This window comes from Cricetulus griseus, chromosome 2 (assembly GCF_003668045.3).
Source record: "Cricetulus griseus strain 17A/GY chromosome 2, alternate assembly CriGri-PICRH-1.0, whole genome shotgun sequence".
NCBI classification, from domain to species: Eukaryota; Metazoa; Chordata; class Mammalia; order Rodentia; family Cricetidae; genus Cricetulus; species Cricetulus griseus.
In genome coordinates this window covers 108841785-108859110 of record NC_048595.1, presented here as the reverse complement: position 1 = coordinate 108859110, position 17326 = coordinate 108841785, and the positions used below count along the sequence as shown (strand labels likewise).

The 17326-nt window shown below is 41.7% G+C and overlaps 1 protein-coding gene across 1 annotated transcript; it reads right to left on the bottom strand.

Annotated features, from left to right (window-relative positions):
- Positions 1-14: 14 nt before the first annotated feature.
- Pm20d2 (peptidase M20 domain containing 2) lies at positions 15-16607 on the bottom strand. Its single transcript, XM_027403417.2, has 7 exons — positions 15831-16607; positions 14006-14154; positions 11651-11793; positions 9849-10003; positions 7352-7487; positions 1068-1175; positions 15-876 (listed from the first exon to the last, which is right to left on the bottom strand). The coding sequence occupies exons 1-7, from the start codon at positions 16278-16280 to the stop codon at positions 722-724; spliced, it is 1296 nt and encodes a 431-aa protein (XP_027259218.1). The 5' UTR covers positions 16281-16607; the 3' UTR covers positions 15-721.
- Positions 16608-17326: the final 719 nt, after the last annotated feature.

Genomic DNA, 17326 nt, shown 5'->3' with positions numbered 1-17326 from the left:
ACAGAAATCAGGTATTGGCAGTTTTTCCATTTTCATTTATGTGTGAATTTTAATATAAAGCAAAATGTTTCAGTGAATACATTTCAACAGTTCAATTTTATGACAATTATAAATTAACCTGTTAAAATTTTCTGGACAATACCAGCATTTGGATTTTTTTTAAATAAGTAAATTTCTTATTGGCAGCAACTAAATGGTATTTGTAGCATTTTTGTCATACAGTAGATTCCATCCATTCACTATACTTTCCTAGCAGAGTTGTCCTCATGCCAAGTACATGTTTTTAATGGTGTCTGTCTTCTGTGCTGTTCCTGTAAGTTTGCTATTGAAATACATTAAACTATAAAAAAAAAAAATGTTAGAAGTAAAGCTAATTCTTTGTACTGGATATTCTAGGTGTGTCCTACAAGCATATGGTTAAGTTTTTCTCTAGACCAAAACAGATCCAGTTAGACTTAAACTCCCCCAACTTTAAACTGCTAACACATCCACTACTCTGAACACAGAGTTCATGAGTTTTAAAATCTGTTGGACTTGTAAGACTATACAAAAGGCACACTTACAAAACATTACCTTACCGTGGTAGAGAATCACAAACCAATGCCTGAAATATCACAAATTCCATTAATGTCTTCATTATATTCTGTTGCATTGAAAAAGTGTTAGAGGGAAAAACAAACATCAAAACTTAGTGCTTCCTGAGAGTCCCTAAGTTCTCCTCCTATGCTGGTGTATTTAAAAGCTGTTCTTCTTGAAGCTTCGATTTAAATTCCTCTCTGATTCCTTCCAGCAACTCAGGCTTAAAGATGACATCCAGTGCAGTCATTGCCAGAGCCTTGGCTGTACGCAAGGTATACAACTGAGCTTCTTGTGATCCTGAAAGGTAAAGAAAACAAATTAAAATACCTGTATATGTATTAAAAAGCATTTATTAATTCCCCTGTTTACCTCTCTAAACCGCCTCTCCTACTTCTAAGCACAAGACAGTATTTCCTGAAGCAACGTTAGTGAATAACAGGCTAAAGAGCAGCAGCAGAGAACCCTGAGTACCCACACCACATGCTCACCTGCAGCTTCTGTGTACTGTTCCGTGTGGTTCAAGGCATCAGTTCCAATGTAAAAATATGGGTGGATCCCGGGAACCACAAAACTGACATTTCCAAAATCAGTAGAGCCTTGAAACAAAGAAGGAAGAAAAGGATGTTTGATTAAACATTCTGAATGATGAAGTTATAACTAGAATCCTATACTGGGTCATGACTCAGGCCTGTTAGGATGGGGAGAGCTGTCGGCTGGTGCTTACACCCACTCCCACCTCCACCATAGCCAAGCTGCTCTCACAAAGGGATCTCCAGACCTGTCCTCGCCCAGCCACAAAGCCTGCTCCACTAGTGCCCCACTGAGAACTCTGATGACTCCTCCTGTCTCAGGCTAAGACCCCTCTACTTTCTAAGATTGGTTCCTTGAGACTTGATGCCAGTCCTTTCCTCTTCTCACACTGTATTCTCAGATCTTCCCCTATTTACTGCTTCAAATTAGTAACTCATAATGCATTCTTAGTTCTCCTCCAACCCCCTTGCTTACACATCTTATTGTCCACCTGACAGTTCTTCCATGGATGTCTTACAGTAGATCACACTCAACATAGCTAGAATCAAATTCATTATTGCCATGTTCTGCTACATGCCACCTACTAACACCACCTCCCAAACACCTCAGAATCATGTGTTCTTCATCACCAACACCTACTTCTGCCTGAGCCAATTAGGAACAGTCTCCAGCAGAATCTACTCCATCTGTTAATATTTTGTGACCTTAACATATCTGACACCACTCACCTTTCTAAGCTGATCTCATGCTAACAGTCCCACTAAGCCTCTACAGCTGCTCTGAACAGCCACCATGCTCTACTCATCATAGGACTTCTGCATATACTCTTCGTGTGTTTTTTAAATTTCTATTTCTTTTTTTGAGACAAGGTATCATGTGGTCATGGATGGCCTCAAACTTTGTATGTAGCTAAGGATGACCCTGAGCCTCTGATCCTCCTGCCTCTCTCTCCCAAGCACTGAATTACACAAGATACCACTATACTTGGTTTATACAATTCTGGGGTAGAACCCAGGGCTTCATGCATGCTAGGCAAGCACTCTACCAAATGAGCTACATTCCCAGTCCTTCTGTTACCCTACCTTCTACCATTCCCTAAGCCAGCCTTTTTTCACTTCCCTGGTAAGACCAATTTCTCTACTGGAGGGTTTTACAGTATGTACAATAATAACAATATCACTTCAGTTTTAGTTTATGACTTATTGGGTTATTTGGCCAATGTTTTTTTACCAATACATTAGTCAAGAACAGTATTTTAAGTTGCCACACATCCAGCTGGTCACATGACAGATGCTAACATTTGCTGAATAGATCATAATAAAAGTAAAGCTTTAGACTAATTCAATGAACATTTACTGATAAACACCGTGCAAGGCACTTAGAGCACATATGGGTAGATATAAGGGAAGGAAAACAAAACATGCAGCCAATAGTAACAGAAATTACTTTGTTTAAAACTAAGAATTTCATACACATTCTCACATTATTTAATTTTACATTTTGACCTTTTTGTTTGTTAAGATGGGTTCTTGATATATAGCACTGGATAGATTTGAACTTGTGATCCTCCTGTCTCAACTTCCTGAGAACTGAGATTATAGTTATGTACACTACACTCAGGTTTCTCATTTATATTTGAACAGTTCTCATTTTGTGAAGGAAGAAACTAAGTCTTAGAGACCCTGGTAAAGGTAGGTGGAGGTTAGGGTTTGGAGTGCAGTTTCTGATAATTACACTAAGCACTCTGTGGTGTATGTATACTGGTAAACTGTCTTGTGTTGATGGAGCTCACTGAGAAGCCAGTTTGGGAAGCACAGTTGTCCCCATCCCATTTCAGACCCAAGTATGTTTGTCTAAAGTGTCCTCCAGGGTTCCTTGTCTGAGGATATGCTGACTCTCCTAACTGTGACAGCAAAGCAGCCCAAGTGTAAGTGTACTGTATCCTGGAGCACAGCGATGAGTCAACCATGTCCAAGATCTGTATTGTTTATCCCATCATCTAAACACTGCAGTAGGAAAGAGCAACTGGAAGTTCAGCTATGGAGAGAAAGTGTAACTGGGAACTCTAGCTGACTGCCTCAACTTCTGGAGTCAGCTTCTGCTAGAGGTTGTGAGCACAAATTCGATGGCATTATTGCTCTATTTGTCATTTATTTGGAAGCTATCTGAGAGTCTATACATCTCCTATCCAATACCCCCCAGTGGTGACATATTACAAAACTACAATCCTGTACTACAACCAGAATAGTAATACTAATGTAGTCCAAGATGGGGTACATAACTACAAGAGAGCTTGCCAAGAGCATGCATGAAGCCCTGGGTCTGATCCCCAGCACAAACCAAACATGGAGGCCCACGTCTATAATCCCAACACTCAGGAGGTAGAGGCAGGAATGATCAGTCCAAGGTCACCCTCAGCTACATAACAAGTTCAAAGGCAGCCCAGGTTACAGAAGACCCTGTCTGAAAATAAATGTTTGAGTGTGTATATGTGTGTGTTTACACGGAAATATAGGCATACATATATTCCACTGATTTAACTCAGAATTAATTCCCCAACTTTACTTTAACCCATGGAAAGCTTCACAAACTGCAGAGCCACACTAATCTGTATCATTGCATTTTTAGTTATGTGCTGCATAGGCCAGCACTCAATTCTTTAACCCTCTAGCTTTCCACCACAATCCTTGTGCCAACCATTTCCTAGGAAGGGGACTTCTGAACTACTGTCTTTTCTGAAGCTTGCTGCATCTACTTAGTTCAGCTTTTCTTATAAAACTATTTTCTTTCCTGTTTGCGTCCACTCTGTTTTCAGTTAAAGCTAGCTTTCTTCCTTTCCTCCTCCTCCTCTTCCTTCTTCCTGCCTCCTTATTCTTTCCTAAGACAGGATCTCACTATGTAGCTCTGGCTGTCCTGGAACTCACTTTGTAGACCAGGTTGGTCTTGCATTCACAGAGATCCACCTGCCTCTACTTCCCAAGTGCTGGGATTAAAGGCAGGAGCTACTATGCTCAGATGCTAAATCTAACTTTCTTAAAAATGAATTTTTTTTTTGGCTATCTATACTGTCTCACCAGAGTAGTATGTAGAGCCATAAGAACCCACATCTGGTTCACTAGTCTTCACCTATTTACTTCCAGACCAATAATAAATTTCTATTGATGGTTCAATGAACACAGAACAATACTTATTCTACTTCTATAGCATCTGACATTATTCTCTGCTGTCTTTGCTTCCATGACTTCCCCATCCATCTCCTGATTAACTGTCTCTCACTACTGTCTCCTTGCTTTGCCTATATCCTCTAAACATTGGTTTCAGTGTTTCATCTCTGCCTTCACCATGTATTGGATAACTGCATTAACATCTGTGTCTTCTTCATTGACCTCCCACATATCAGCAAACCCTAAACCTCCAGCCTAGACATTTGGGGGGGGGGCTCTAAACTCAAATACAGGCTACTAAATAGCTCCACATTGAAATTCTACAAGTACTTCAATTTTACATCCTAATAATTTACACTAACCCATATGATTCCAGAAGTGCCCTTGTCAGTGAATGACACTGACACCCATTTTTATCACCAAGTCCTCATGGTTCTACATCATCAACATCTCATTATATTCAGGAGATACAACTCATCTTTCAAATGTTATTAGCAGTGTTCTCAAAAGAGGAAAGAACCTAAAATAACACCAAATAAGGGCCTACAGGATAGTGCAGTGATAACATCACTTGCTGCACAAGCCTGGTGAGCTGACTTTGAACCTTGGAATCCACATGGAACATGAAAGAGGGATACCCTACAAAGTTATCCACAGACCTCCACACACATGCTGTGACATGCAGAATCACACACATGCATCATGCACTCACATACACATAATAACAAAACTTTAAAAATAGTGGGCAGAGAGATGGCTAAGTGCATAAGTTTGCTTACTGCTCTTGCAGAAGACCTGGTATTTAATTCCCAGCACCCACACAGCAGCTCACAATTACCTTAACTCTAGTTCTAGGGGATCTGATGACCTCTTATGACCTCCAAGGGCACCTGCATGCACATAGTGCACATACATAGTTCACACACAGCACTCTAACAAGCTAGGTGTGGTGACACACACCTGTAATCCCAGAAATCAAAAGCCTCAAGCAAAAGGACCACAAGGCAAAGGCCAGTCTAGACAAAACACAGTAAGACATGGTTTTATGTTTCAACTTAACACAAGCTAGAGTCACCAAAGATGAAGGAGCCTCAATTGAGGAAATGCCTCTATGAGATCCAAATGTAAGTCATTTTCTCAATTAATGATCAATGGGGGAGGGCCCAGCCCATTGTGGGTGGTGCCATCCCCGGAATTGGTGGTCCTGGGTTCTATAAGAAAGAAGGCTGAGCAAGCCATGTGAAGCAAGCCAGTAAGCAGCTCCCCTCCATGCCCTCTGCATCAGCTCCTGTCTCCAGGTTCCTGCCCTGTTTCCCTCAGTGATGATCCATGATGTGGAAGTGTAAGCTGAATAAACCCTTGTGGTGGTTTAAAAGAAAATGCCCCCACACACAAAGGGAGTATCTATTAGGAGGTGTGGCCTTGTTGGAGAAAGTGTGTCACTGTGGGGGCAGGCTTTGAGGTCTCTTTTACTCAAGCTTCCCTCAGTGTGACAGTTAACTTCCTGTTGCCTCCAAAATGTAGAACTCTCAGCTATTCCTCAAGCACCATGTCTGGCAAGCACCATGATGATAATGGACTGAACCACTGAAACTGTAAGCAAGCCCCCTCAATTAAGTGTTGTCCTTATAATAGTTGCCATGGTCGTGGTGTCTTTTCACAGCAATAAAAGCCTTAAGACAACTCTTTCCTCCCCAACTTGCTTTCAGGTCATGGTGCTTCACTATAGCAATAGAAACCTTAACTAAGATACCTGGTTTCAATAAATAAATATAATTAACCCGTAGAATCAGAAAATGCACTAGATCATTAAATACTTAAAAACCTGCTTACTGTGATAAACTGAAATGAACTAAAGTTCTGTTTCCCATTTTTTAGCTTATGTAAATATTAGAAATTAAAGCTGCAGACATAGATTAGTGGGAGGGCACTTGCCTAACATACTTAAAGCTTTGAGTTTGATCCCTAGTATCACAAGAAAAAAATTAAATTTAAACACTAGAAATATTTAGAATATGTTGCAGAATGTTTGTTTAACTGTGTAAAGATACGTTGCATTTGTTTAACTATGTAAAGATGTGTTGATGTTTTAAGTTACCTAATTACTCTAATAAAAAGCTGAATGGCCAATAGCAAGGGAGGACATATAGGCAGGACTTCTGGGCAGGCAGAATAAGTAGGAAGAGAAATTTAGGCTCTGGGAAGAAAGAAAAAGACACCAGGGGCCAGACAGACAGACATGAAGGAAGCAGGAAAGTAGGACATACAGAATGAAGAAAAGGTTTTTAAAGCCCCAGGCAAAACACAGATGAACAGAGACAGGTTAAATTAAGTTAAGAGATCTTATGGGATAAGCCTAAGCTAAGGCCAAGTATTTATAATTAATAATAAGTCTCTGTGTCTTTACTTGGAAGTTGGTTGGCAGCCCAAAAGCAAACTACAAGAATACTCCTAGCAGACTGACCATTTGAAAAAAAAAAAAAAAAATGCTATTGTGACACTCCACACTCACTGAAGAGTTCATTAGTTTCTTTTCAATGCAAGTGTGAAAGAATGTCATTAAAAACATCATCAGAGAGATGGAAAGATGGCCTAGCAGTTAAGAACATTTGCTGCTTTTGCAGAGTGTCCAGGTTTGTTTTTCAACACCCACATGGCAGCCCCTAACTGCCATATTTCAGTTCCAGAGAATACAGTGCTGGCCTTCAAGGGCACCAGGTAAGCGATGGTATGCAGATACATAGGCATACAAAATACTGATACACGTTTTTCAAAAAACCCATCAGGATTGGCAACGTACTTGCTTAACGTGCAGGAAGTCTGGGTTCAATCCCCAGCATCTAATAAACCCAAAATGCGTTAGCTTGGATGTATAATCCTTGCATTTGGGAAGCAGAGGCAGGAGGGTCAAGCTCAAGGTCAATGTCAGCCACATATGGAGTTTGAGGCGAGCCTGGGCTACACCAGGGCCCTGCCTGAAACAGACACATCAGCAGTTTTCCTTGCCTCTCCAGACTATCTAACCTTATTTGGCATTTCTCTTGCTCAAACATCTCACTCTACGGTAGCTTAGTTACCTGAAGGCCCATTCAATATTGCATCTTCTGAGATGAATTCTATTCCCAGCTTTTTCCCGTTCTCCATATATGCATTGCACAGTGTCTTATTGGGAAGAACATTGTAAAAATCGTGTGCTCCACTTTTAATTTCCACCTAATAAACAACAACAAAAAAAAGACAAAACAAAACTCAAGCCACTAAGTCCAAAAGAGTGATGGTTTCTAACAGGAAAAGTTTTAGGATGGGCACTTTCATCACAGATATAAACCCTCACAAATCTCTTACCTTTAAAGACAGTGCATTATACAGTTAGAATTCCTAATACCCCATTTGCTCTGTCACACAAGCACCACACACCACAGACTGTCACTAAACCCCATCCTGGCCGGCAAGAATCAACTTCAGGCACCTAAAAAAGGGTATATCGAGTGCCCAGAAACATCCATTTTAAAACCTGAACTTCTAGGTAATTCTGATGCAGGTAGTCCAAACCACTTTGGTGGACACTGCTTATACTTCAGTCCTCAAAAGGAAAAGGCTGAGCATCTAAACAAGTCAGCACACTTAACCCAGAACCGTCCCTCATATCACAGCCTTCTCTCAGAGTGACCCTCATACAATGCAGACTCTCTAGTGAGGCAGGCTCACGACAGGCCTGATTGTAGATGTGAGTATGTGAAGACACAGAAGCAGTTTCTATGTGACTGTGTAAGTGCACTTGACAGTTTTTGTTTTCAATAAGCAAAAGCTAATTATCAAACAGCAGAGATCAACTTTCTTCTATTCCTAATATCTAGGTTAGGAATAATGACAACAAAATTCTTATAAATTAGCCAAAATATACATTAGTAAAAGGCTACTTAAAATAGATTTAACTCCAACAATAAACCCTATGTTTGTTTGTGTGCATATATGTTCATGTGAAAGACAAAGCAAGCCCAGGTGACATTCATCAGGAGTCTATCCTCTTTGGGTTTTGAGACAGGGCCTCTCTTTTTTTGCCTGGAATTCACCAAGGAAGCTAGGCTGGCTGGCTAGTGAGGCACAGAAATCTGCCTATCTCTGCCTCCTCAGAGTTGGGGGTCACAAATGCACTACACCACAGCTGCCTTTTTAAAGTGGGTTCTGGAGCTCAAACCCAGGTCCCCACCTTGCAAAGCAAGTGTTTTGCTGACTGAGTCCAGTCCCTAAGTGCTAGCTTAGAGAATACCCTGAGATAGTTCACATATCTAACTTAAAAACATGTAAATTATTTATAATTATAAGGGAATAAATATTTTGTTTCCATGGGTTGTGGGAGATTTACAGTTATTCACTAAATCTCTTTACAAATGGACTAAGAGGACAAGTCCTTACTCCTATACTTATCCATGTATTTATCTATTCACAAGAAAAGTTATGAGTGTTTATACATTCTCATCTTTCCAACTACATTCCCTGCCTGAGATCTCTCTGTTGTTCATATATCTGAAGTATGATTACCCTTCAAAGCTCAATTAGGTTTGCAATCTTCCAGGAAACCCTCTCCTTCCATCCCACCACCTGGGAACTGGGAACTGAACCCAGGGTCTTGTGTTTGCCGGGCTGACCTGAAACTTTCTTAACTGCTCTGTTCCTCCCAACACTGTCCATTCTTAAGAAGTACACACTATGAGGATAACTGCTGAGACACTACCACCATGTGAACAAACCACATACTGCTAGACCAAGGACAGAACAAAAGGAAGGCTAGGCTGTGACCTCTTCACAGATGTTATTTCATTTGTCTCTCACAAGAGACCTGGAGCGATTTCATTTTACCCTTATTTTTTGAGAGAGAAACAGCCCCAGAGATACTATGTTTATAATGACCTAGAGACACAAGGATCTTCTATCTCTCTAAAAACATCTAAGATCTTGTCTCTCCAACCCAACTGCAATATTTGAACTTCATGTAACTGTAAGCCTCATCCCATGTTTCAGCAAACATGGCTGATAGTAAAATGTTTCTGACCTTACAGTTCCAGACAACAAAGTCTCCTTTGTTCTAAGTCTATCTTAATTTCCATTCCAGCAAGCCAAACACACATTCATATCACATCTTTGCCAAAGAGATATACAAATATTGTTATAAAATGCCCTTTATGGGAATTACACAACGTGATGTAAAAAGACCGGGATTCTAGCACAGGAATATGCTAAGTACTCTAGCTATTGTCTAAGTAAGGTGACCTGTATGTAGTACTTTCTATTGGAGACACCGAGGAAAAAGTATAGGAATTAAATGGTAATTAAAAGATTAACTAAATATTACATTTTCATTAAAGGATTCACATTAAAAGTTTAGCCAACTCATTTTTACAGATTCAAGACATCAGCAGTGTGGGCAAGGCCCTGAGACAGGTCCCCAGTACCACCACTGTCACAAACAAAAATTACCACATAAATAAAGAACCAATGTAGGCTTTAATGCAGCAACACAAACAGCCACAGCCCACATGTAACCCATCATAATTAACTCCAAAACACTCTTACTGTGCAGCCTGTAGCCAAAGCTGCAGCTCTGAAGGAATCTTCTGCCTTTTTGGTCAAAACTTGAAGCTCTTTCATTGAGGGCGCACGGAAGTAATAGATTAATTCAGAGTAAGAGGGGATGATATTGGGCTTTACACCACCATTTTTTATTATACCTATAAAAAGAACCAAATTACTAAAGTTAAATTTGATGATTTGCTTAAAGTTTTGCAGCCAGTACAAACAGGAAAATAATTTATACTTATTAGTTTCACTGGTAAATCAAAGATTTAACATGCTGTAAATACTTTCACAGAGAGGTGCTATTTCCCAGCTAATAAGGGAAAGTTGTCTGTATGTACTTTATTCTAAGGAATCTATTTAATGTTAAGAAATTATAATTTGGGCTGAAGGTAAAGTTCAACAACAAAGACTTGACTAGCCTGTATGAGAGTCTGGGTTTAACTCCCAGAACTGTAAAGAAAGAAAAAAAGGAGGTGAAGAAGGAAAGATTACAATCTAAATTATAAAGAAATACACAAAAGAAACAGTAATATCTTAAACTTTCTGAAGGAAATTTATCTCAGTAGGCTTTGTTACAGTTGTGCAATCTGATAAACTCTTGACACATTTTTTTACAATGGCATTAGGCTCTATAACTACTACCCTATTTGGGAAAACCCTACAAATATTTTAAATTACATTTAGCAGTGGAGAAATACTTCTCAGCGTTTTGGCTACAATCATGTATAGAAAAAAAAGACCCCTGAATATTACAAACTATCAAAACATACATTTTTGGGGGACTGCACAAAATGAAGATTTATTTGTTTCTACCAATAACTAAAACATATAGTATCTAATTCCAGTCAGCTGTGCAACTCTATAATCCCAGCACTTGAGAAGGAGGCAGGAAGATCATGAGTTCAAGTTAATCCTTGTCTATAGCCTAGACTACAGGAGACATCGTTTTAAACAGAAAGATAGACAGACAGACAGACAGACAGACAGACAGACAGATAGATAGATTGAATTCCTCATTATCTAAATTTGTCCACTCCAATCCCTTTTGAGGAAATTAAGGCAAGTAGCAAGATGGGTTAGGCCTTTTAGTTCCAGCACTCAAGAGGCAGGTGGATCTCTGTGAGTTCAAGACCAGCCTGGACTATAAGAACTAGTTCCAGGACAGCCTCCAAAACCACAAAGAAACCCTGTCTCGAAAAACAAAACTAAATATCATGTGGTGGCTCATGCCTATAATCCCAGACTGTGCTACTATATTTATATATACAGAATTTTAAGAGTGTACTATGTTCCTGAGTAAATAGAACTAGTAACCACCACTTTCCTTTTGTTTTTGTTTTGTTTTGTTTTTTGAGAAAGGATCTCAGTTATCATAGTTTGCTCTCATATTTACATGTGGTTGAGGATGATCATGAACTTGTGATTTGAAGTACTAGAATTACAGGTATGTGACACATGCCAGGTTTTATGCAATGCTGGAATCATACCCATCCTGGGTGAGCATTCCACTAACTGAACTACATCCCCAGGCCCCAATTTTTATTGTTGTTGTTGTTTTCTGTTTTTCCCGAGACAGAGCTTCTCTGTTTAGCACTGGCCATCCCGGAAGTCACTCTGCAGACCAGGTTGACTTTGAACTCAGAGATCCACCTGCCTCTGAGTGCTGGAATTAAAGGCATGTGCCACTAACACTTGGCTTCCAATCCCCCCACCAAAAAACCTATGTATTTATAGTATTAAATAATTTTACTGCGCTAAGATATATTACCATTTACTATACAAATATTTTGCATGTATACCATGAAGTCTCCAGGTTGGTTTCATCTGTTGTCTTAACACAGAGAGATTGTTATAGGCGAGAACTGCAGCATCTAAGGCATTGACTCCCTCCCAAGGATAAGCAGCAGCATGAGATGCCTTTCCATAGTATTTCACAGTAACACTAGGAAATAGAAGAAATCACTGAATATTACTTCCTCCATTATCACTAGAATAAGAAAATTCAATTAGGTGTGTGTGTGTGTATTTAGTGTAGGTATCAACAAAGGTATAGTTCAGTTGATAGAATGCTTGCCTATCATGTATGCAGCCTAGGGCTCAATCTCTGGCACCCCATAAAACCAGGTATAGTGATGTAAACCTGTAATTTCAGCACAGGGAGACAAGAGGATCAGAAGTCCAGGTCATCATCAGCTATATAGCAAATTTGAGGCTAGCCTAGGATACACAAGACTTCTTAAATCAACAAACAAAAACAGGAAAGCTGTGCTGGGAACATGGCTCAGATGGCAGAGTGCTTACTTCTCTAGCATATATAAAGTCTTAGGCTCATTCATTCCTCCAGAACCACACAAATAAGACATGGAGGTACACATCTGCAATCCCAGCACTCAGGTAGTAGAGGCAGAAGAACTAGTGGTTCAAGGGCAACATCTGCTGCATAGTGAATTCCAGGCAAGCCTGAGATATGTATCAGACCATAACTGAGGGGCAGGGTATGTGGAGCCAAGTCGACTGACTTTAAGATCCAGCCAATGAGGCCTAAATCTAATTCTAATACTCTGGGAAACCTGTCTACAGCTTTCAGGCCCCCTCCAGCCAGAAGTACTGGCAAAAATTTGGAATCTCTAATATTTTCCCAAAATACACAGATAAAACTATAACCACCCCCCATAAGAAGTGAATTGTCTCTACTCCCAGAGTACCGATTCAGAATTGATAAGGATGAAGATTATAGCAATTAAAATTACCACCTTCTGAAAACAAGTATGGTCGAGCTCAGAGAGGTGAAATTCCTGAGCACAACGACACTGTAGGGATGGTTCTATTACCACTCCCTATAGTCTCAGCCACTACAGAAATTAGCTGACACAGCCTAGCAGTGGCTTCTTGGGACTAGACCACTAACCACACAACTTCTCTCACTGTCATTTATGGTTAAAAATCCACACCTGTTCAATAACACATCCTTCTAGATACAAGAGACTAACCTCCTCCAGTTCCTTAAAACCAAGCTAAAGACAGTATGGAGAAGTGCTTTATTCCCAGGTCTAATAAAACTGTCTCTTGAAAAGACAATTCCCTATGAAAGAACAACTGTTTTACAGAAACCGGACTAAATTCAAAAGAGAACACAAGTGTTTGATGTGGTGATATTTTGTTTATGATCTAACAAATAAAGCTTGCCTGAGGATCAGAGGGCAAAGCTAGCCACACCAGTTAGCTATACAGGAGAGGCAGTGGTGGCACACACATTTAATCCCAGCACTTGGGAAACAGAGGCAGAGGTGAGTTCAAGACCACCCTGGGCTACACGAGATTGAATCTATCTAAACCAGAAACAGAGCTCACACAAAGGTGATCCCAGCACGTGGGATCTCACGACTTTAACCCCAGCACTGGGGAGGTGGAAACAGGAGTGATATGGCTGGGCAGAGAGAGGAATATAAGGTAGGAGGATATAGGAGCTCAGTGCAGTCTGAATAGCAGTGCAGTCTAAGCAGTCTGAGGATGCAGTCTGAGGACAGGAACACTCCTTTGGTCTGAGCACTGGTAGAGTTAAGAGCTCCTGAGTGGATGGCCGATTTGCTTTTCTGACCTCCAGCATTAACCCCAATATCTGACTCTGAGATTTTATTATTAAGACCAAAGAGAATTTGTGCTACAGTTCAATATCCCTGTTAATAATCCTTCAATCATTCCATTGTGACCATAATAACAAATCATGATTGCCAAAAGCCATTCACTGTAAATCAAACATCACATCATTTATCATTCATTTCGCAGGGTCCTCCTGTGCAGTCCACACTGGCTCAAACTCAAACTCCTCTTGCCTCATCCTTCTGAGCAATGAGATTACAGGTGAGCAGCAGCATGCTCAGGTCATGTCACTTTTTAAATGTATAAATGCAGAGTTTTAGTGTCCAGCTTAGTTTCCTTTTTTAAATTATGTCTGTGTGTGGTGGGGGAGTGGGGTGTGTATGCAGTGGAACAACTCTGTTTGCTATGATGTGATGTGGGCTCTGGCAACAGAACTAGGGTCACCATGCTTATATGACAAGTGCCTTTAACCACTAAACCATCTCACTGCCCTAGCTCTGAGTTCTCTTCAGTCTGCTATCTACCAGGAAATTATCTTCAGTGTGAATACTTACTCATGCTCGGCCACATCCAGTAGATAGGCAGCATCCTCTTGAGATGGATGAGCCATAAAAACAACATCAAGGTCTTTAAAAGCACCAGCTTCAATTAAATCAATTTTGCCACCACCGTCTTCTTCTGCAGGGGTCCCCAGGACAATGACCTAGGAGGAAATACATATGCTAGCACAAAGAGATTCCAAACATGAAAACATTAAATAGGTTTTTAGCGAATATTCATTCAGAACATATACCTAAGTCCTTAAACTCTGACACTTATGCAGTGAATAAAAATATATGGTAAAGAATCCCCAATTTTAATTTGTATTGTTATAGTAATCTGGTATAAATGCATGCTGGAAATGCTATAGGAAAATTTCCCCAGTTTTATAACTCAATTTTAACTAAGTTATAACAAAGACAAATAAGTAGAATTGTATGTACTTAGGTTCTTCAACATTGCTAGGACTTTTCTGTTAAAGTATCTTCACCCTAAGCCTGTTATCATACTATGTGACAGATATCTGTATATAGTTAGTCACAGCTTCACTGGTAAGAAGCTTGCAAGTGACCTGTGACCCTCGAAACACCCCTGTGAGGTAGGGAGCAGTCTGTACCAGTTCTGTACAAGTTCAAAGAGGCTTAGGCTTCCCAGTTACAGAGCAGGTGTTCAGAGTGGCAGTTATCTTAGAGAGCTGTCCTGTACTTCAGCTTGGAACTCTCACTCCTTACTGAGAAACCACTTTAAAAGTCCTAACTCTTTAACCTTTCATTGAGGAGCGTTAAGCAATCTCAGTACCATGGTTAGAAACCGCCAACTATTTCACAAACTTACTAATTCGATTCCACCAGTTCAACCAGGAAGATTTAATGGTCACCAAACACCTAATCAAACAAAAGAGAACTTTACAGAATAAACATTTTACTTTGATATTTAAGCTTAACTGCAATTTTTTAAGCAACGACAAATTATCTGCATGAAATTAATGTATTCTCAAGGTCATATATAAAAATACAATGAAATAAGCTGGGGTTAAAAAAAAAAAAGGCTTTACTTGCAAAGGGAGTCCACTTATAGTCCACAACCATTTGAAGTTGGCATATTTCTCAAAGTCTGGCTGTGTTTGTTTTAAAATTTATCCAAACTCTTACATTGAACTGCTTTGGGGGTGGGAGGCATTGAGACAGGTTCTCTCATTGTAATCCCAACTAGCCTAGGTCTCCACAACACCTGGCCACTGAGCTACTCTCTTCTCTCAATCTAATGGATTATTGTCGACTGCTGAGAACTTTTTTCTAAGTCTGTCCAGGGTCTCACACCCTCCCAAACAAAACAAAAACCCAGAGGCATAAAAGAGAAGGTAGCTAAAGAGAAAGGGCCACAAGAGATAAACTGTTGTAGAGGATTACTTTCACTGGGGTGGGGGGACCGGCTGAGTGACAGAAGGTTCTCGCCTCACAGACTGAAATAACTATACAGTCTGAAAGAGTAGAGTAACACAAAACAGACACGCACGGCATTCTGCTTAAAGAACAGAGACGCTTCTTGTAATTGTGAAATTACGATTAACAGTTAAATATGAACCCATCTACGTAGTAAATGTTAATTCGCCCGTTATTTCTACTCTTTGCAGAGGTTTGGTAGTCTGGTAGTTCTAAAAGACTGAAATTTGCGATACCAATTACTCAAATCAAAATCTTTGAGTCTACAAAATTTATTTCGTCCAGAGATCGCACAACTTAGCAAACTGCAGCTGTCCGCCACCCAAAATAACTGGTCTGGTCCTCCGGGCTGGGTGTGCACCGCCGGCAGACACCGCTGCGGCCCGGCGTTGCTCACCTTGACAGGCGGTGGCGCAGCGACACCCTCCAGCGCCGCCCGCAGGCCCAGCGCGGCGGCCACCCCGACCTCGGCTATGAGGTTGTGGCCGCAGGCGTGGCCCAGGGCGGGCAGCGCGTCGTACTCGCACAGGAAGGCCAGCTGCAGCGCGCCCGGCCCCGCCGCGGCCTCCGGCGTCGCCCACTCGGCACGGAAGGCGGTGGCGAGCCCGAAGTGCGGCTGTACAGCCCACGACGCGGCCGGAGGCTCGCGCTCCAAGAAGCGCGTGAGCTCGCAGTGCGCGCTGTGCTCCTCGTAGGCCAGCTCGGGCGCGCTCCAGATGGCGCGGCTCAGCGCGCCCAGGCGTTCGGCCGCCTCGTCAATGCGCTCGGCCGCGCGCTGCTTCAGCAGCTCCAGCTGGGCGACGCGGCTCGTGCCCGGCTCGGCCGGACGCTCCACCACGGGTCCCATAGCGCGGGCGTACTTCGCGCTGCTCTAGTCAGCCCTCAGCAAGGCTCGTCAGCGCTCGGCGGCCCTCGGAAACACTCGGCTGTCCCTCTCAGTCCTCGGCAGCGCTCGCTTGGGGCCTCGGCAGGTCTGGGCGGTCCTCGGCAAAGCTGAGCAGCCTTCGGCAAAACTCGGCGCCTCCGCTGTCCCTGTCACTCCTCGGCAACGCTCGGGGCTTCGGCTGTCCCTGTCAGTCTCGGTGGCCCTAGGCTGCTCGCAGTGAGGTCTGGCGCTCGCCCACCGGACAGCACAACCCTAACCCTAGGTGTAACCCTCTAGGCCAGGAGTTGCTTAGCAGCTCCACCTCTCGGCAGGGCGTGGATCTGGAGCGTGGTTCCTCCTAAGAAAAGGAATGATACACGACAAGTTTTATCTAAAATTTAGATCGACGATAAGCCCAAGTAACATGATATGCTCAACTCGTGTTCACATCATAGCGGGTCTAAGTTACCCGATGAGGAAATTCAAGAAGGCATACTTTTCGTTTTCTAGAGTGATTCAAAGTTCAAAATATTGTTATTGATGATAATGAGGCTAACAATTAGTGATCTGAGGTTTTCTACTTGAAAGCTTCAGCCGGTCCTTCCCATTCTTCCATCTCTTAATCTGCCACAACTGGGTGAAATAAGATACAATATATACTCTTTTAAAAACCCACCAATAATGTAAAGAGACAACTGAGCTTTTGAAAATGAGTCTGAAGGAGTCTGTCGAGGTGATTCACGCCTTTAATCCTAGAAAGAGGAAGGCAGAGGTGTACAGGAAAATAACCCTACAGGGAATATGGATATAGATGGTTAATTTATTAAGATGAAATCACTTACAAGAGAAACCGATGACCCAGGTTAGTCTCAGCAGCTCTCCAAGACCCGACCGTAACCGGAGAGCCAAGTGCTCCTATCCTCCTATCTTTATCCCACACGACCCTTACCCACCTCTGGCCACGTCCAAATGGGCGTGGTCAGCACCCAGGTGCGTAGGGGTCTCTCCCTATACAGAGGAAGATTTCT

Excerpts from the sequence above, each read along its gene's own strand:
- Pm20d2 (XM_027403417.2), bottom strand. The coding sequence starts at position 16,280 with ATGGGACCCGTGGTGGAGCGTCCGGCCGAGCCGGGCACGAGCCGCGTC. Across the intron at positions 10,004-11,650 it reads ACCAACCTGGAGACTTCATG|GTATAATAAAAAATGGTGGT; the intron begins GTATACATGCAA and ends TTCTTTTTATAG. Across the intron at positions 7,488-9,848 it reads CTTTGGCTACAGGCTGCACA|GTGGAAATTAAAAGTGGAGC; the intron begins GTAAGAGTGTTT and ends GTTGTTTATTAG.